The 20466-nt window shown below is 39.7% G+C and overlaps 1 protein-coding gene across 1 annotated transcript in view; it reads right to left on the bottom strand.

The window, feature by feature from the left end:
• CDH5 (cadherin 5) overlaps positions 1-20466 on the bottom strand; it is a 51663-nt gene that overhangs the window by 14383 nt on the left and 16814 nt on the right. Inside the window, exons 2-6 of the mRNA XM_050923187.1 lie at positions 12233-12434; positions 5597-5885; positions 5390-5506; positions 1235-1402; positions 593-780 (exon numbers count right to left, since the gene is read on the bottom strand). Of these exons, the coding sequence (XP_050779144.1) occupies positions 593-780; positions 1235-1402; positions 5390-5506; positions 5597-5885; positions 12233-12421 (951 nt within the window). The 5' untranslated portion in view covers positions 12422-12434. The remainder of the gene's footprint in view (positions 1-592; positions 781-1234; positions 1403-5389; positions 5507-5596; positions 5886-12232; positions 12435-20466) is intronic.

Genomic DNA, 20466 nt, shown 5'->3' with positions numbered 1-20466 from the left:
TTGTTGCAACTAATGAGGAAGTGTCCCTGGTACCAGTGATGCTGTTTAGGAGCTTGAAGGCAGGTAGGGTTTTGGAGAAGGCCCAGGCTCCTGGAGCCCCTACCACAGTACTTGGAGGTAGTGTGGAAACCCTCCTGCTTCCACATGAAGGGATGGGAAAGGCAGTGAAGGTTCAGGGAGGCTGTAAAACCTTAGAAAAAGGAGAAGTAAAGAGATTAACTGGAAGATTTTGAATTTTTCATTTCATTTGGACTTTGACTCCAGAAGGGGGTTCGGAAAGTCAAAGCATTAAAATCACTGGTCCACCAAGCTATCTAAATACCTAAGGACAGGGGAAACTGAGACACCAAGCTGAGGGGAGTCTGAGGTGTGCAGCCTGGAATCTGATCAGGTAAATCTCAGTTACACACTGGGGGAAAATGAGTTTTTATCCTAGTAATAATACTTAATCAATTCACTTAATATATATATATTACCTTGAAACTGAAAAAAAAATTGGATTTTTATGTTCTGTTTTTAGAGTATAGCTAGCTTAGATATCAATTGTCAACATGACAAACAACACATTTTTCTTTGTCACTAGGAATTGTACCTTCTTTGGCTTAATTATTCCTTGATTGGTGAATGCATTTGGTATAATTTCAAAGGTATCTCTATAGTCTCCTCTGACAAAATTGTACTTTGTGTTTCTGTTTTGTGGATCATCAGAGTCTTGTACTTTCAATTTGCCGACTTCACTTCCTACTCGAACGTTTTCAAAGACTTTAAAGTGGAACGATTCTGTTTAAAAAAACAAAAACAAACACAGCCCCCCCAACACATGCAAGTGAGAATTCTGTTAATTGTTCATCTCAATTTATGTTTAGCAACAAGAACATAATTTCACAGAGAATACTGAGATTATTATTTAAAAACTGCATTGATGCTCAAAAATGTCAAGATGCAGTACAGAATGAGCGAGATACCATAGAATGGATTTATTCTGCCCTAGCTGTGCATCAGGGCTTCTTTGCAAAATTCAGGGACTCTAATCAAACTTATGTATACAGTGCTGGGTGGGGTGGGGTGGGGTGAATGAGGAACAGGAAAGGGAGGAAGTTCTGTTCAATTCAAGTGATATTTTAGCAATTTTTATGAAGCAATACATCTTGATTGGATAAACTCTGATAAAATCATTTGGTTTTAATCATACCTGTTCATCCCTTTCAAACAAACAATCACTTTCACAACTTACGCTGTTCAAATGTTGGGAAGTTGTCATTGATGTCAGACAAAGTTATGATGACTGTAGCAGTGCTTGAATCCCCACCGTGAAGCCCTGGAGAATCTTTTGCTTTAACCACAATTTCATATGTAGACTGGTTCTCTCTGTCTAAATCAGCTGTGGCTGTAGAAATCACTCCTTTAAAAAACACATTAAAAAGGATCAGTTTGTGACATTATGCCCCATATTCTTCATAGAAATATTATGAGATGAATATGGCATAACTAAGATATATTTTATGCAAGATGGGTCATGTGAGGTATATTGGAAAGGTTATGATTTACTGAATGTGATTACCCAATTTGTATGAATTTCTGCATCTGTATCTGAAGTTAGAAATACTATGTAATAATTACAACTGTGTTTTCACCTGGTGAATGCCTATCAGACAGTATGCAAACAGCCTGGATGGGCCAGTAGGAAGGACACTAAGACTTTGAAGATGCTAATCTAGCCTCCTTCCTGAGGATTTTCCTAGGATGCTGTTTTAACACTGCAGGGTCAGGTGGTCATGTCACCTGGTACTGGACATCATTTTGGCCTTCTGGTATTTTTCCACTAGAAGGGGTGGGGGTCAAACTAGGAAACAAAGGATTCCTGCCATGTGTAAATTCTATTTAAGGTTGGGGAATGAGTTCATCTTGACTCTTCTCCACTGCCTCCCTCCCCAAGAAGGAAGACTGTTGAAAACAGCTGAAGAAACAAAGAAACTACGCTGGGCAGGGGAGCTCAGGCAAGAAAGGTCAGCCTGTGAAGGGTATACCTGGAGATTTAAGCTGAAAGCAGTGCCGTTTACCTTCAAGAAACTTTGCAACCTGCATAAAACACTTAGGGTGAGAAATTACTATTTGTAGCTAATTTCTTTAATGCATTAAGTCAATGTTTCTCAAACTGGGGTCACCGCTTGTGTAGGGAAAGTCCCTGGTGGGCCAGGCCGGTTCGTTTACCTGCCCCATCCACTGGTCCGGCCGATCGAGGCTTCCAGCAGCTCCCATTGGCCTGGAGCAGTGAACAGTGGCCAGTGGGAGCTGTGATCGGCCGAGCCTGCAGACTGGGCAAGTAAACAAACTGGCCCGGCCCACAAGGGGCTTTCCCTACACCAGTGGCAACCCCAGTTTGAGAAACACTGCATTAAGCCTAGTTTCCGCGTTTGCTCAGTAATCTGCTTTAATATGTTTTCTATCCCATATCACTTAAAATCTACCTTTTGAAGTTGTCAAACTTATTTTTTGTTTATTCTAAAACCCAGTTTGTAAGATTCATAACTGGGAGTGGGAAAAGCGGATTTCATGAGCTTATGCTGTATAGATCTCCATACAGCACAAGACAATATACTTTTGGGTTTGGACTCCAGAAGCAGGGCTGGCTGCAGGCACCAGCATTCCAAGCAGGTACTTGGGGCGGCAATCTGCAAGTGGGGGCAGTCCATGTGCCGTTAGGGCAGCACAAGCGTTTCTGTGGCGGCGGCAATTCGGCGGCAGCTTCTATGTTCAGCTGTCCGCGGCGGTGCAGCTTCTGTCTTCCAGCTGAAGACAGAAGCTGCTGCTGAATTGCTGCCGCCGCGGAAACGTGCATGCCGCCCTAACAGCACTCGGACTGCCCCTGCTGTCTGCAGCGGCAATTCGGCGCGCTGCTTGGTGCGGCGAAAACAGTAGAGCCGGCCCTGTCCAGAAGGTGTGTGCACTAGAGTGCTGGGCAATTCCCTGAGCTAAGTCTTTCCACACACAGCTGATTGCAGACCCTGTGTGATTCTACAGCTGGGTGTGTGTGTGTGTGTGTGTGTGTGTGTGTGTGTGTGCGCGTGCACAGCTGCAGCAGGACAGGGTGACGGAGCCTCGGCTGGTGGAACTGGCGGGCTCAGTGGGACCCAATGCATCAGGTGGCACCCTGAATTGGGGGGGTCCAATGTGTCACACATTTATTCTAGTATATTTCACTTCACAGCAATCTTTTGTTAGATGTTCCTGTGTGTACTTCTGCTGTTGGCTTTAACTAGCATTTTGGCTATTGCTTCTAATGCTGTGGTTAGAAATCTGATTTCTAGATGATGGAATATTTTGGACATTTTGTATATCTCCATGCCGTATTTGGAGTTTTTGAATATTTTGATTACAAATCAAACACTGGCTAAATAGTATTATCCTATTATAGATATCCTTTGTAGAGGTACTGCAGCTGGAAAAAGTAATGGATCCTTGCATAGTGTACTGCTGGCAATAATGTTACTCATTTAAACATGTACATCTAATACTCATATTTATTGTATGATGAATGAATCAGGAAACAAATGTAGAGCCAAATGGTCAGATATTTGGGATTAAGGGTAAAGCCCCTTAAAGCGTGTACATGTACTCTGTAGAAGCAGTGTTTTATGTGCATTTGAATATAATCAGGCTCATGCACTTCCCCCTATTTCTACTTAGCATGGGAATAATCTGAAGTGTGGCTGGACACAGTGAAAGTTGGCAGATCAAGCACATTCACGTGTAACAATAGCTCCCCAAATGTCTGAGAGGACCTGCATAGCAAAGTCTCTATGAATTCACTGGAGAAGTCAAGTTTAGTGCTTTGTTGCATGTGTATACATTCAGCCAAACTATGTAACAATAGAAGTCATATGGCAGTCAACAAATGATGCATCCTTTTTCTTTACTGATGATCAGCTGTCTGTGGGTGGTGAAAAAATGCACACTGTACACTATCTCAAAGGGTGTCCGGAAAAGCTGTCACACTTCCTTTTAGTTAATCTATAGTCAAGACCTCAGCTTGATGCTATTATTTTTATGCATAAATATTCTGGGAAATGGTAAAGTACATTTACATAATTCAAATAATGTATTTCTATAGTTTGAATATTTATAGGACTCCTGCTGTACTATATCATCAAAAAGGTGACAATTGCAAGAAAGAGAACTTATTGGAAAGATTAGTGAATCTATGCCTTGTTATTGGTATGAAGACGGTGGGAGATAACTCTTTGCCTCGTATAGCAGACAGCATGATGGTAGTCATAAAATAGACAGAGGTATATACAGTATTTATATATACAAAAAATTAGTTAACTACAATCCTGGGTGGGTTTACAAATCTCCAGGAAGGCAGATAATGACTAAATCAATTGCCAGTGCTTAAGGGACAAATCAACTGCTGGAAGTCTACCTCTTATCCCACCAGTGAGATGCATAAACTGGATTAGTTAGGTTCAGGGGTCCCAGGACAAAGACACTTTGACACAGATAAAAGGATTGCCTCTCTATTAGCTCTGCAGGGGGAGACAATGAAAGTCAGACAGAACTGGGGGCAGAGGCTGGAGAAGTGCAGGTTGTCTCGTCCTGGGACAAACTTGCACGTTTTTAGGCAAGTCAAGATTTATGTGAGATAACAAAAGCCTATATGCATACTGTTTTAACCTTACCCCTCCCTGTTATGTTCCAATGGATAAATTATTAATACTTTTGTTCTGAAGAGGCTGTTCTGTGTCACTGCATTTACCAGCTGGTCACAGCTGCCAAAGGGAAGTTTGTAGCAGAGGACTCATGGGTGGCGAACAGGGATACTGTGACATGAGGACCCCATCTAAAAGTGGGGTTATTTGTGGGATTCCACCCTGGGAGAAATACAGGCATGGGCCTGTCACTTACTGGTGCCCATGGAGAGACTGAGTGAAGGGTCTGGGATACAGCCACATCTCGCCCAATAACAGTTGTAAGAATTTCAGTGATGTACAATATTTCTGTGCTATCTCGTTCTTATTCCTGGTCAGTGGCATGAGTGATATCTCACTCGAAACTGAAGTTGTCAGATAAATTCAGCTCAATCTCATTTGCAAATTTCAGCCTTGAACTATTGTGCCTTCACTGCACCTGCCTTCACCAGGGGGAAATGCACCCCTTTACCCTTCCCCCTCCAGCATTTAGTACACAAATGCCTTTTGGTTTTTCAGTTCACTTTCACATTCCTAAATAATACAGACAGTGTCACCAGAACAAAACCTCTCTGTAAATACATTCTTGCTGATAACTAAACCTCCAACTCATTCTCTGGCTTGGCTAGAATGATAAAGGCTTAAACGTGTGACATTTGTAAAGTATATGGTAAAAACTGAAAAGTGTGTGTCATGCTTACCAGATTCATCTACTGTGAAATAGCGCTCTCCTTGAATAACTTGGTATATGACTGTGGCATGACCTGCAACGGTTGGGTCATCAGCATCCACTGCTGTCACTTTGGTGACTGAAGTTCCTAGAGAAGGAATTATCACATGATACATTTACTAAAAATCCTCTCTGTTAAACAGAAACATAAGGAGAAATGAGTAGTCAAAGAACTTACCTACTGGTGACATTTCTGGGACAGAACCATTGAACACTTTTTGTACAAACACAGGAACATTATCATTAACATCATAGACTTTGATGATAAATCTGGATGGTGGCTCCAGTGATTTGTTGGTTGTTCTGTCAATAAAGAGAGCTGTCAGCTCATAATCTGATTTCTTTTCTCGGTCCAGCCTCTCAAATGCATACACATCTCCGGTGTCTTCACGGACTTTAAAGATGCTGTTGGCGTACTCCCCCTCAAGAACATACATAGCATTTTTATTCCTTGAACTTGATGTGATCTAGAAAGTATAATTGAGGGAGTTAAAAGTGAGTTTTAAAATCTGAAAACAGAACACTTTCTGCATGGAGATGTACATAATATTCATACAGATAAATTTCAGCAAATAGCTAAAGCCATTACTTTAGTTCAGTGGTTCCCAAAGCTGGGGCGTGGCTTGTTCAGGGTAAGCCCTCGGCCTGTGCCGCTTCCTGCAGCTCCCATTGGCTGAGAACTGCGGCCACTGGAAGCCACAATCGGCCAAACCTGTGGATGTGGCAGGTAAACAAACTGGCCCGGCCCGCCAGGGGCTTACCCCGAACAAGCCACACCTCTAGTTTGGAAGCCATTGCTTTAATTCATCTATAAATAATTTGCAGTTGCTGGTTTGCACAAATCAAGTATAAATTAGGGAATTCCTGCCTCATTTCCCCTTTAAAGCATAGGCAGTTATCCAATTTGCAATAAGAACTGTGTGTATAAAATCTCACCTAAGTGCACCACCAAACTTTACAGTTGAGTTTTTGAGGCCATATCACCTTTCCACTATCACCTCTTCCTAGCTACTCTTTTCATAAATTAAATCCAACTATTAGCAATATACATTATCCCACTGAAGATGGCCTGAATATTCAGACCTAAATGCTGAGACTGGAAAAACTCACTAGCTTTGTTTTTCCAATAATGTTGTCTTATCCCAAGACTTTCAAAAACTAAGTGACTAATGACTTTCTGATTTCGAGAAAGTCCCCAGCACCCACCCTCTGGAAGTTTGGCCCTCTTTAATACAGTTTCCTAAGCTATCATCCGAAAACACTAGTTAATTTTGAAGATCTGGGCTTAGGTTTCTTGGTTTTAATGCCATATTTGTAAGCCTTACCCAAATGTTACATACTTGCTCTGGTTCAGCATTTCAACTGAATAAATAAATGGACTTGAGGAAACAGTTGAGGATTTTTATAATTTCTGTAATGGAAATCTTACGCAAACACTTAATTTGGGATTGCTATGATCATCAAGCAAGTGTTCCACTTATCACAGATTTTGAATCCTGGGGTCAAATCCTGACCCCGTTGGGTGTTTTGCTATTGACTTCACTGTGGTCAGGATTTCACCCATGGAATTCAGGGCCTCTTGGAGTGGTGGATCATCTGTCACACCCCAGTGGTAATATTTATTTATTTTATTTCTTCCTTCCTTCTACTGCTATTTGGTTTATAGTAGTAACCTCAGTGTGCTAGGCACTTTCAAAGCATGTAATAAGATTCAGTAGTTTACAATTTATGAAGATGACTGACATAAAAAGGATGGGGGAAAAGGGATAAAATATACAATCAGCTTTAAAAAATATTGAATTCACTCTCCCTACTGGTTCTGTACATTATTGTTAACCTGGAGGTAACTTTGATTCTTCTATTTCGACATCTTATCTCCTGATTCCTGATAGAAGATTTAAACTACTTAAAATAACATTTATTGTACAAAGATATATGCTCTCGATATATTAGCACTCTTATTCCATTTATTGCAGTTGGATACTCACCAGCAGTCCCTATAATTAACCAAGAATTTCCACTCCTACATTTCTGATGTTATCAGAGGTTGCATTTGCTTTTGTGTTTAGCATTTCTGCTTTATCTTGCTGATGGTCAGGCTATTGCTGTTAAACAGTTTTTTGTTAACATCCCCCCTTTTTGTAGTATGTCATGGAATTCTTCTTCTTCCTTTATTCCACATTTTACGTCATGTTTTTTGTGGCTTCCTGATCCTGGGGCTGCTGAGGAGTGTCTTAGAACTCCTGAGATGCAACTGAGGGCAGCTTGAATTGTGCTGGCTGGCAGTGATTTCCAGAGTTCATGCTGGCAGCCAAGGCTTCTCAGGTTGTCAGGATGCCCCAGCACATCCCCTGCACCAGGGGCCATAGTGGTGTGGCTCACAGCCTTTACACCAACTCTGCACCATCTATATATTTCCTTACTGAAGAGAGATGCTTATGATTTTAAAAGTATTCCAATTTTTAAAAAAACCCTTCAATAAGTAGAGTCTATGTAGGTATTTGTACATTTCAACACGTTCCTTAGAAGTTAATTTTATGATTGGGTTTGTGGGAAGAAACCACATTCATTGAAGGGCTTCCTAACTTTGTAAAGTGGTCTTAAGTCTAGGTACTATAATTTTGATATTAATGCCTAGCTAAAGAGGGAGAGAGAGTGTAAATTTTGGTGGTTCTAACACTTTAACTTTCCATTAGCTGTTACTTTTCTCACTGGTAGAATCTGCCCAGATAGATCATGGTCTGATTAGTGGAAAAATCTTGTTAGATTGGCTAGTCCATCCCCACAGGGACTAATGCCGGATTGTTCCCTATAGCAGTCTTATTTTAAATGCGTCAGAAAAATTAGGCTTTTTTCATATTGTTTTCTAACTCTCAATTAGATGCCTGAATATTATTTCTTGATGGGATAACTGCTTCTCCACTGAGGTTTTTTGCTTTGGATCAGCCCTTTCCCCTTGTAATGCTCCAAGGAAGTGCCCTCTCTTGATATATTTGCAGGTAACTGATAAGACAGTCTCACAGGATTTTGGCTAGCATCCCATTGCTGTGTGCATTCCTACTACAACTGAGATGCAAAGAATAGAAGATTCTCTGCTTTACTGTATGAATTCTTTTCTTATTATACTTGGTGATGTAAATAATTTGCCTATTTCCCATCCCACTGTTGTCCTATACCACACGTTAAAAACTCCCACCACATATTAAAGGTAGGAGCAGATACTGTGTCTTCTCTCTCTCAATCTCTATTTGTCTGATTCAATGTAAAGCACAGGGACTTCCAAAACTGCCTTTGTTAAAACTGTGGGGATGAACCTATAGAGAAAGCATCCTGGGTCATAAAAAATAAAATCAAACTATATGAGCCTATTCCTGCTGCTGTCACTCAATTCTACGTGCCTGCTGTTGTAGCCTTTATTTAGAGACTTCTCAAGTGTTCAATCCTGCCAATCCAATGCCTTGCATGCAGACTTTGCAAAAGTAATCAAAAGCATTCCATTGCTGGAAGACCACAGAGCACCATACAAAGTGAATTATTCTCTTATTTAGGACAGCACCAGGAATAGAGGTGTTCTTCTCAATCTCCTATTGAATTGGTTTGAAATGAAGCAGAAATGCCCTGTGTTAGCTGAGATACCCCATGGCCTCTTTCTGTCTCGCTCACCGCCAGTAAACAGCACTGATCCAGAAAAGTCTGTTTCATTTTACCAAGGCAGGCTGACAGGTGCTGATTGTCGTACATGGGAAGAAAACATACAGCTGCATTTATCAGAAAAGTGTCAAACTTGTTCAGATTGAAAGACTACATTTGAAGAACTTTGCCAGGGTGATGTGCAGTTAATCATAGGATTTTATGAGCAATGTACTATAGAAAATGAGTTTGCAAGTAGGTCAATGCTCTGTTTTTTTTTAACAATTAATTTTTTACTGAATTGTGAAAAAACCTGAGGACTACAACATTTCCAAATATAGCCCCTCCCCCGACCCCCCCGTTTTGGTCTAATCTGAGAACTATAGGCTTTCTTTTAAAAGAAAGAGAACCAAACAAGTTAATACCACAACTGCATCTAAGGTGGTATTATCAACTCACTAAGTGCTGGTATAACTCTTCTGCCTTTTAAAGTCCATGGTAAACTTTTACATTAAGTCTAATGAGAGTAAATTTCAAGAGTGGTTGGCAAAGGCCTAAAATTCCACCCTTTGTGTATACCCTAAAGGGAATCTTTCAAATGATGTTCACTCTTGCAGTATATAGCAGGCATGTCAGGTTTAGCTGCCAAATTTTCATGGTTCTAGTTTGATGGCTCGATGAATAAAAGAATAAAACAAAACACAAAAATTGACAACCTGTTTGAGATTAGCCATGAACACAGCATGCCTGGAGAATGGCTGACAGGTTAGAATTGTATCCCTTTAGTATATTTAATTCATCTAGTGTTCATGAGACATTTTATATGTCATGGTGACTGATTTTTCTTATTACAGAGACTTGAAGTCAACACAGTTGTTTAATTAGAATATGCAAATTTGCCATGCACACAGAAATAAGTTGATTGAGTGCTGATAATGACACTAGTCTAAATACAGTATAACTCAGGCAGCCTGCAGATATAGGTGGTAGGACTTAAACTCTTCTGAGACTATTAGAAGCTGAAGATCTGATAATATATTTTTGGAAAGGTAGTTTCCCCCTGGATTTGCAGTAAGGTTGTAGATCTGACCTATGACCTTGAAATTAGGACCTATTAATGAAATCCATAAAGAAATAAGCAGAAAGAACTCTCTTCAGATTTGCTACAATTGTATTTTGGGCCCAATACAACAGATTGAAATCAATGGAAAAACTCCTATTGATTTCACTGAGCTTTGAATCAGGTGCTTGTTGAGGGTAAAATCTATAAATAAACTCATTAACTTCTGAATTCTGATTTATTTACACTGACTGTATCCATTCCTTAGCTATGTGGCTCTATTAGCTGTTTATAATTCATATGTGCACAAATAAATTATCAAATTAAATGAGCACACAACACAAGAGTTTTGTTTTTGCATCAAATAGACTCTGCACATCTTGACTTTTGGCATAATTTAAAAAAAAATGTGCACAAATAAAGCATCTCATTCAAATTACTCTTCTTTTTTTAATCTGCACAGATTGGTATCTACAGGTAATAGTGAAATGCAGATGCATGAAGCTACAATTACAAATATTAAGCATATCCAGGGGCAGCTCTATGTATTTTGCCGTCCCAAGCATGGCAGTCAGGTGGCTTTTGGCGGCATGACTGCGGGAGGTCCGCTGGTAACACGGATTCAATGGTATGCCTGCGGGAGGTCCACCGGTCCTGCGCCTATGGTGTACCCGCCGCTGAATTGCCGCTGAAACCGTGGGACCGGTGGACCTCCCGCAAGTGTGCCACCAAAGGCAGCCTGACTGCCGCCCTCACTGCGACTGGCACGCCGCCCCCGTGGCTTGCCGCCCCAGGCACATGCTTGGTGCGCTGTTGCCTGAAGCCACCCCTAGCATATCGCAGCTTTATTGTCAATTTAAAAATGAAGCACAAGTTCAGTAATGTCATATGTGATTTTTAGGGAGCAACCATGGAGTAATTAGAATATGCACTTCTGCTGCACAATGAACAGATTAAATCTATTTTCAGTAAAACTGGATTCTCAGTATAGACCATGTTGCTTGTTGGTGGATCAACCGTTGTCTCAAAATGCTCTGTAGGATAGTTTGTTTCATGACTGCCACACGAATCTATCAAACTTGCAGATTATAGGTTGTTTTAGTAGAACTGACTTTGGAAAGTCAGAGTAGAGGGTAAATAAGATTGGCATAGTTTGTTACTTAAATTTAAATGAGTGATTTGTGTGTGTGTGTGTGTGTGTGTGTGTGTGTGTGTGTGTGTGTGTGTGTGTGTGAGAGAGAATTTTATTAAATAGTCTTGTAAAACTATCCACGCTTACTGCAGGCATTTTCAACTAACTCTACTATTCCCAAAGCAGGCTGTAAATTGGGTTCCTAACTCTCCCTAAATAACCAAATACTAATGTACAGTCACTGGGGGATGAGAAGTACAGTAGTAACGTGTATCCAGAGAGAGAGACTGGCATGCTAAACTACCTAATCATTTCTCTATTGTCTATAGAATTATACAGTTTCTCTGGTAATCAAGTTTTGTCTCTGATACTGAACCACCCATAACCACTTCTCATGCTCACTTTCCCTCTAAAAGGAGAACAGCAGTCAGAATTTATGAATATTGTAATAAAAGCACAAGTTCACTTCTCAATACATTTATTTAGAACCTAGAAGCATGAGCTAGATCCATAGCTGGAATAAACTGGTGTAGCTGCACTGAAGTTAATAGAGTTGGGCCAATTTACATCAGCAGAAGATATGGCCATTAAAAGACAGAATTCTGGCCTGTGTTTCAGGAAGAAGATAAACTGAGATGCGGGAAAATGGTAGTGTAATATCAATGCAACTAATTTACCATTCATCCCATTAGACCTGTATGCCACCAAAATACTTCCCAGTTGCACAGATGTCCAACCAATTTTTAAAACCTATTTGTATTTTACAAATAAAGTAGATTTTGGTTTTGTGACATTATTCTTGGTTTACTACAAGTCTTCAAATTGTTACCATTACCCCCATCCTGTAGCTTGGGATTAAAAACACATTACAATTTTCTTTCTTCTGTCACACCTACAATGTCAAAAAGTAACACTGTTCATCATGCTCTTGCATGGTATTGTTTCACCCTCGTTAGTAACTGCTGATCGATTGCTAATACAATGTTAATTACCTTTCCAACATGATGTGGTAATGGTGAATTAATCTCTTCCATGATATGCATTTGATTCCAGATCCATTCTCTCTTAAATCGTTTATGACTGTTACTGCTTGGTGAAAGATTTAGTTTTGTCTTGAAATCTTCTGTATAAACAGAGGCTGGAGCCAAGATCAGGGAGAAAAGGAGAATAAGCTTTTTCATCTTCTTTTGTAACCTAGAAAATATTGTAAAATATGAACAGTAGGGAATATAGAACAGAGATTTCTTGAGTAATGGTAAATGGCTGCTAGAGAGAGCCAAACTAATGAAGGCTCAGAATTGGCTCTGGCTCAGCTCAACATCCAAGCCAATAAACCTACGGAGCCTACATTTGTTCCCACACCAATATAGGTCACAATTAACTCCATGGAAGTTACTGGATTTACCCTAGAGTATCAGGCCAATTAATTACAGTACAACTAACGCTGATCAAAAAATGGAATTTCCATCAGTAGTATATACCTTGATAGCATTCATCACCAGGTATTTTTGATAGGTTTCCACACCCCAGTTAGGGCTTATATTCCACCCTCCATCCCCATTTCCATTGGCGTCGAAGTTTGGTGCCGAAGGCCATTTTGAGAAAATATTTTGTTGATTATTTTTTATGTTTGAATAGGGAGTATGTTGCATGCTTGTGCTCAGATACATTTGCTTGTTTGTTTAGAGAAAAAGGTTGAAAGAATAGAGTATGAGAGCATAAAGATTAAAAAAAGAAAGCTTTGCTAAGGTTTAGAGGGCAAAAGGAAAGAGAAGTTGTTTGATGAGGTTGAGTAAGGAGAGATGAAGCAGGCCAAGGGAGGTGCTGGCTGCCGCTTCCTGCAGCCCCCGTTGGCCTGGAACGGTGAACCGTGGCCAGTGGGAGCTGCTATCGGCCAAACCTGTGGATGCTGCAGGTAAACAAACCGGCCCAGCCCACCAGACCCATTCACCCCTATGGGCTGTACTTCCTTGCCAGACTACATCTCCTGCGATGCACAGAGCTCCCCCTTGTGTCTAAGCAGTTGCTCCCATGATGAACTGAGGCAACTCAGGCGGATGCAGAGTTATATCAGCTGAATAAAATCAAATGGGAAGTTTTGATTCATGAATGTTAAAAGATTCTTATGAACAGTATCAAAACAATGTTCTAACAGAAATTTAACAAAAACAGCATCTGTGAATTAGTGGATCATAGATAAGAAGGCTGCTGCTTTGCCTGCTTTTCAACAAATACAAGTGAAAGTTATATTAATTTTTTTTTGGTAAAGGAATAATCACCTGAAAAGACAAACCTATATGAAGAAACAGCCCTTTATTTAGCACTTTTGCATGTGTTGTAATAAAAAAGGTATAACGTCTCTTCATGAGAGGCTTGACTGCCAACCTTCTAGGTGCAGCCATCTTTAATCTTCAGACCTGTTTAAATAGAAGCTCCTTACTTAGGGAGGGAGGCTGCACGATATTGTTAGCCAATAGTTTAGGGCTTTCCCTCCCTAAAACATAGGGGAAAATTTTTTTTATCACTATTTGTTACTTTTATAAAGAGGTTTTCTGTGTTTTTAATCCTGGAATGTTTCTGCATGCTCTTTTTTTTATTGAAACATATGCAAAAGTGCTAAACGAAGGGATGTCTCTTCATATAGGCTTGTCTTTTCAAGTGTTTATTCCCTTACAAGCCTTAATATAACTTTCATCTCTATTTGTTAAGAAGTGGGGGAAGAAGCAGTCATCTTCCCTCTGATCCACTGGCTCACAGACACTGTTTTTCCTGCAGCTTCTAATTGTCCTCACTAAAAACATAGGGAAAAGATTTTAAAAACTTTTTGTTAGTAAGGGTTTGTGGGTTTAACTCTGGGTTGTTTCTGCATGCTCATTTTTTATAACAACACATGCAAAAGTGCTAAATAAAGGGCTCTTTCTTCATATATGTTTGTCTTCTCAAGTGTTTATTCCTTTACAAAACGTAATATAACTTTCAATTGCATTTGTTAAAAAGTGGGGGGAAGAAACAAACTTCTTTCTGATCCACTGGTTTACAGAATAAGGGGAGTATAAACTGGCTGTAACTAAGGCCCTGTGGTTTTAAACCTGGGCTGTTTCTGCATGCTCTATTTTATTGAAACACACCTATAAAAATGTTACATGAAGGGATGTTTCGTCTTATAGGCTTGTCTTTTAAAGTGTTTATTCCTTTGTAAGACTTTCACCTCTATTTGTTAAAAAGTGGAAGAAGAAGAAATCTTCTTCTCTCTGATCCACTGGCTTACAAAGGCTGTTTTTGGTGAAAAAGCACGCTGCTTCAAATTCTCTCGCTAAAAAGTAACCAATGTTAGTCTAAAACGTAGGGGGAAACTTTTAAAAATTGTTTGTTACTGAGGGCTTATGGTTTCAACTTTTATTAAGGCCCCTATGTAAAAGTGCTACATAGCGCGGAAAAATGCTTGGGGTCTGTTTTTTTAGATAAGAATAAGGCAGTTAAAGGTGGGGCAGGGAGGGGTGATGGCTCTTGTTTTAAAACCTTGGGATTATAGGACTGGTTCAGGAAAATGAATTCTACGACACTGCTGTAGAACAACATCTGATTGGACCAGTCTAAAGGTGGTGATAACAAGCCTGAGGGGCTGTGAACCTGGGAAGTTCTTTTTCCGCAGAAACACTTGGAAGGGTAAAATCTCTCTTTCTCTCTCTCTGACTCAACCACGTGCTGTCTATCTTTGCCCTTTGCAAAGGGGCTTTCTTTTCCCTTTTCTTACCCTGTTCTCTCTTTTAACCTATCTTTATATGTTTCTCTTTTTTATTTAACTCTTTTTAAATATTCTTTTTAAAACCTATACTTGTATTTAATAGTTTAAATGCCTTACTATTAACCTCCCTTTATACTTTTTTACCATGTGCTTACTAAACAGTCTCTGCTTTAGTAAATGCCCTTTTTTTGCCATGTGTGTTTTTTTAAATCAATTTTTCAATATTATTTAATATTTTTAAATGCTCTTTTCTTAACCTACCTTTATATTTAACATTTTAAATGTTTCTTTCTTAACCAACCTTTATATTTGTACCATGTACTTACTAAGGAGTTTCCTTTATATGTTTCTCTTTTATTTAACTCTTTTTAAATGCTCTTTTCTTAACCTGCCCTTATATTTAATACACCTTTTACATTATTTCAAAATTTTTTATTCTTTAATAACATACCAAACTAGTCCTTTAAAATTCTCTCCTTATTAAACCTCGCCAAAAATCTCTTTTCTTTAATAACTTGCCTCTATTCTTTCAAATTAACCCTTTAAAAAATCTCAATTTCTTTAAAGTTCTCTCTTTCTATTCTTTAATAAAATGCCAAACTACCTTTAAAATCATCTCTCCTTACTCACCCTCATCAAACAACCTTTCTTTCCTTTTTTCTCTAAACCTTACCAAAGCTTTATTTTTTTAATCTTTATGCTCTCTCACTCTTCTTTCATCCTTTTTCTCTAAACAAACAAGCAAATGTATCAAAGCACAAGCACGCAACATACCCCCTATTCAAACATAAAAAATAATCATCAATTTAAAAAAAAAAAAATGTCCGACGGCACCAAACTTGGACACCAACAGAAACAGGGATAGAGGGTGGGATATAATCCCTAAATGGGGCATGGAAACCTGTCAAAAAATACATGGTGATGAATGCTATCTAGGTATATAGTACTTCCATCCCATAGTAAATTCTGAAATTTTGACATTCATTTTCATCCAAATCAGGAAAAAAATGTGAAATATCAAAACTTTTCATGAAAGAAAAAAATTTGTTAGAACATTGCTTGATACTGTTCATATGAATGTTTCAACATTCACAAATCAAAACTTCCCATTTGGTTTTGTTTGCTCATACTACACTGCATCTGTCTGAGCTGCCTCAGTTCATCATGGGAACAACTGCTTAGACGCAGGGGGAAGCTCTGTGCATCGCAGGAGATGTAGTCTGCCAAGGAAGCACAGCCCATGGGGTGAATGTGGGTAGGAGGCAATACGACAGTTCAGGCAGATGCAAAGATTAATGCCAACTCAACCTGAAACAAAAGGTTCTGGCTCAATGAAATGAAATGTTTTGATTTTCCAGACAGTAAATTCTGCTGAAATCCATATTTCACGGAAATATTGACTTAGAAAAACCCCATCTTTTGAATGAAAAAATGTTTAATGTGAAATGTTTCAACCAGCTCTGAGTACAACACAGGAACAAATGAGCCAGCTCAGAGAAATCTTTAGGTCTTGGAAAAGTTTAAAACCAAACATGCAGTCCCCTCTGCCTTTTCTATTCTTAAATCGTACAAGGTATAGAGTTGATGTTTCTGAAGCTATTCTCTAGAACAATATTTAAATCACTTTATTATTAACTAACTTTAGACCTGACTTTCATATCAGATTGAGAAGTTTATACCATGTAGCAAAGCTGCCAAATTTTCCTTCTGAATTTTCCCTTCTACAGTACAAAGGACTTTCAGGGAAAGTTAACATTCAAATAGTTGGAGAACTTGAAATTACATGTAAATTGCTTCCCATTACCTCTTATCAACTGTCAGCAGGTATATCAAAAGAGAAGCAATTATTAGTGACAGAAGAGTAGACACCACACGATTAGCTGGATATTCTATTAAGACAATATTTTGGGAGTTAAGGTAGTCAGACGTATTCCAAAGTTACTCTTCAGTCTTAGGCAGTTACTGTTGTTCTGAAGTGCTATAGCATGGCTGGAACGTGGTGTTTTAGGACCTTCATGTCATAGTGATATGTTTGTTTTTTCCTGTCCCTTTATTCTGCATCTTCGTACGGGAGCTACACACACTGCATTCCTCCTTCTATGTGGATGTGTAGAAAACTGCTGGGCAAAACGATTGTAGCTTCTTTAATATTAAATGCTCATTGTTAAACTATGTTTAAGATGCACATCTAGGAAGTAATTGATTTTATTTGCAATTGAGAAACCTTACACTGCAAAATATAAAGGATCCTGGGGGGATTTTGATTCTCAAAGTCATGGTGACTACTTAACCGTATCTATCAACCCTTGATCATCCATAGATCATATTAATCTGAAAACAGCTTGTAAATGTCAGTTAGGATTGAATGTAGCTTTGGGAAATACTTGTGAAAAAGACCCCGCCACCCCCATCCTCAGGAAAGAGAACAACAGTCTGAAATCTGTCCTTGTACCAGCCTGTTTTCTCCCTAGGAATGAAGGGAATGGTGCTTTTCATCATTCTGTTCCAGCCCTAGTACAGTAATTATCTTGTTGTTCATTGCTGTATTGTAATGGCTAGTTGAGAAGACTGAAACACTGCACTGCAAGCTTAAATTGCTATTAACTTCACTAGAACTGACATATTTACAAAGATGCTCTCAGAAAGTGTTATCATCTTAAGTGGCCAGCGTCTTCATTAGAGTACAAGGAGGGGAGAGAAGCTTGTCTTTCACATTATTCCTACCTTACCTAAAGGAGAAGAATTCACCCCGTTAGTTTGTTTTGCTTTTTACAGGAGAATATCCACAGGCAAGAGAGATGCCTCTGAACCAAAACCACCTGTCTAATGCCAGCCACTGGGAAATTCAGATATGGATCCAAACTTTGAGGCTCTGGCCTGTATCTACCAGAGAACACCGTGCTAAGGATACCTTTCCTTTCAATTAACCTTAGAAATATGTTGTCCAGAGAGGCATAGGTGCTGGAACTAAGGGTGCTGGTGTGGGGGGAGGGGGCTGCTGCACCCCCTGGCTTGAAGTGGTTTCTATTATATACATGGTTTACAAGAGTTTGGTTCCATAGCTCTCAGTACCCTTACTGTACCAATTGTTCCAGCAACCCTGCAGAGTGGTGGTCTCTTTTCTGAACATCCTAGTCTTTAAAGAGCAGTTGCTAGAGAGAGAATAATTTAATCTGAACAGATAATCAGTACTTTGGCTATCTCCATGTTGTGGTGATCTGTGGCATGGAAATTGAAGACCTGCATCCAGAGAAGTCTAAGCAGATGGATTTATCTGTTGTATGAGCTCTGGGCCAGCTGCAGTGTCCTGATCCTTCTAAAGATTTATCAAGCTGGCACAGAGCTCCCTGTGAGGGAATATGGGGCCTTCACCATTTGGGTCTCATACAATATGTCAATCATTAACACAGAACACATACAAGAAGAAAAAGCAAGGAACATCCCTGGGGCAGAAGGGGTGGGGAATACTGCTGTAGTTTACAGTAATAACCCCCAACATGGTGCAGAGCACAGTAATATTTTTAATAAGTGGTGAATATCCCAAAGCACTATATTTTATTTAGGGGCCTCTGTCACCTACGTATCAGACTGAACCTGTTAAACAGATGTACAGTTTGGTTACAATACAAAATGTTTCACTTCAGTCAGCAGATCCCTCTTTCCACGTTCTCCCAAGTTTAAAATGATTTCACTTGTGCTGGCTGCTGGCTAACAGACTCTGTGTCCCCAAATGAGATAATTTTGCTGTCTCTTGACTTGCTTCAGAACTGCAGCTCTGGCTCCTTCCTCTGTAAAACTATTTCTCCAGTTAAGCTAGTATCCGCCCTTTGGTATATCTTTCAAATCAAGCATATAGTGAAAACAAAACCCTGGGACTCCTTCCAAAAATAATTCCTCTTTTCTTCTTGGCAGCTTCCATCATTTCAGTCAGAAATGTCACTGTCTGCTCTGCAGTTCCTTTGTATGGTATAGTTATGAGTGATGTTTGGTGCCATAGCACAGCTGGAGCCTGCAAGGAGACACTCATTTCTGGCTAGTCTGTGAACATCTCCTTCAGCAAAAAATGCTCCCCTTCTGGTGAATCAGTCCCATGGAACTCCTTTCCCTTAAGTTGTGGGTGGAACCACTCATGTTCAAGTATAACACATCCCTCGCCCCTGTCCCAGCTTTAGAGATCCTTCAGAAGTAACTGGGTAAGGGCATGAGGATCAAGTTCTGCAGATGTTAGATTCCCGAAGAAAGGCTAGGTAGTGCACTATTTCATTCAACAAACGCCAGAGATAGCAGCAGGAGGGAGGAGTTGTTGAAGCTGAGCAAGGGAAAGTATGCCCCATGCAACATGGTACAGCATGTTGGAGTGGCCAGAAGCAAGCAGCTAAAAATGCAGGGCTAGATTATACCCATGTAAGTAGGGGAGTAAGCCTCCGCAGATGCCCCCTTGCTCAGCCTATCTGTATCTTGGGTGTGGCTCAGGGGTGGAGCGCACTCTGCTCTCCAGATACTTGCTGTGTCAGCAAGAGGGTGGCAGTGCATAGGGCAGAGTAGTCCATTCAATCCGTCCCCATCCACTGCCAGGACTAGTTGGCCTGGCTTTGGGGCCTGGTGGGGCCAGGAGAAGCAGGAGTAAGCTGCATCCATTTAAATGTTGCAGTAAATTACTCCCTCCTCCTATCATCCTTCCAGAACAGGAGGCTAATAAAGGATGAGCTATGTTGAGACAGTTCCTTCCCAAGCTGTTCCTTTCATCAGATCTGAGACTACAGGCTCAGTCTAGCTTTTGTCTGACAGCTTGTACCAATAGCTTAAACCCCATTTATTTTAAGCAAGGACCTTAAATATGTCCTGAAGAGAGCAGGGAAAAAAATTCACAAATTAGTTTATTCAATTAACTGAGCTGCTCTCTCTGCTCATAAATCTTCTTTGAGCAGATCATGATTTTCTCAAATGTATTCATTATTTGAAATTGTGCTGGATAATTTCAGCAAATAATTCTCAGCCTGCAAAGTATAAGTGGAGAATTCACTGAAGGATTTTGATATTCAAGCTGCTTTTGAGATACATGTATCACATGGTATGGTTTCTTTTCCTAATTGGAAGAGTATAATTCCTTAGAATCAAGTTTTTGGTACAAATGCATGTAAATACTGTACTAATTAGAAAATTGCTTTCTGCAAGTAGTTCTGCAATATTGGCTTTAAAATGTCCTGTTTCAGTGATGGTTGCTTCAGAAAATTTTTGCAGTCCCTGTCCAGCTCTGATCTGTTTTCCTCCCATTCTTTAAAGTTAATATAATGCTTAAGTGAAGTTAGTTTAATCAAAAATAAAAGATGCATATCTAGGCTCTCAAATACACTGTTCTATAGCTTTGTCCTATGTAAATCAGTAAGCCAAATCTAATGTATGGTTGATTAAATAAATGACTGAGCAGTCGCCGTTGATACAATTTTTATTGCCCTGGCCAGGGAGGCTGAAATATCTCAC

This window comes from Gopherus flavomarginatus, chromosome 14, assembly GCF_025201925.1.
Source record: "Gopherus flavomarginatus isolate rGopFla2 chromosome 14, rGopFla2.mat.asm, whole genome shotgun sequence".
In the NCBI taxonomy this organism is placed as follows: Eukaryota; Metazoa; Chordata; order Testudines; family Testudinidae; genus Gopherus; species Gopherus flavomarginatus.
This window is presented reverse-complemented; position numbering and strand designations above follow the sequence as displayed.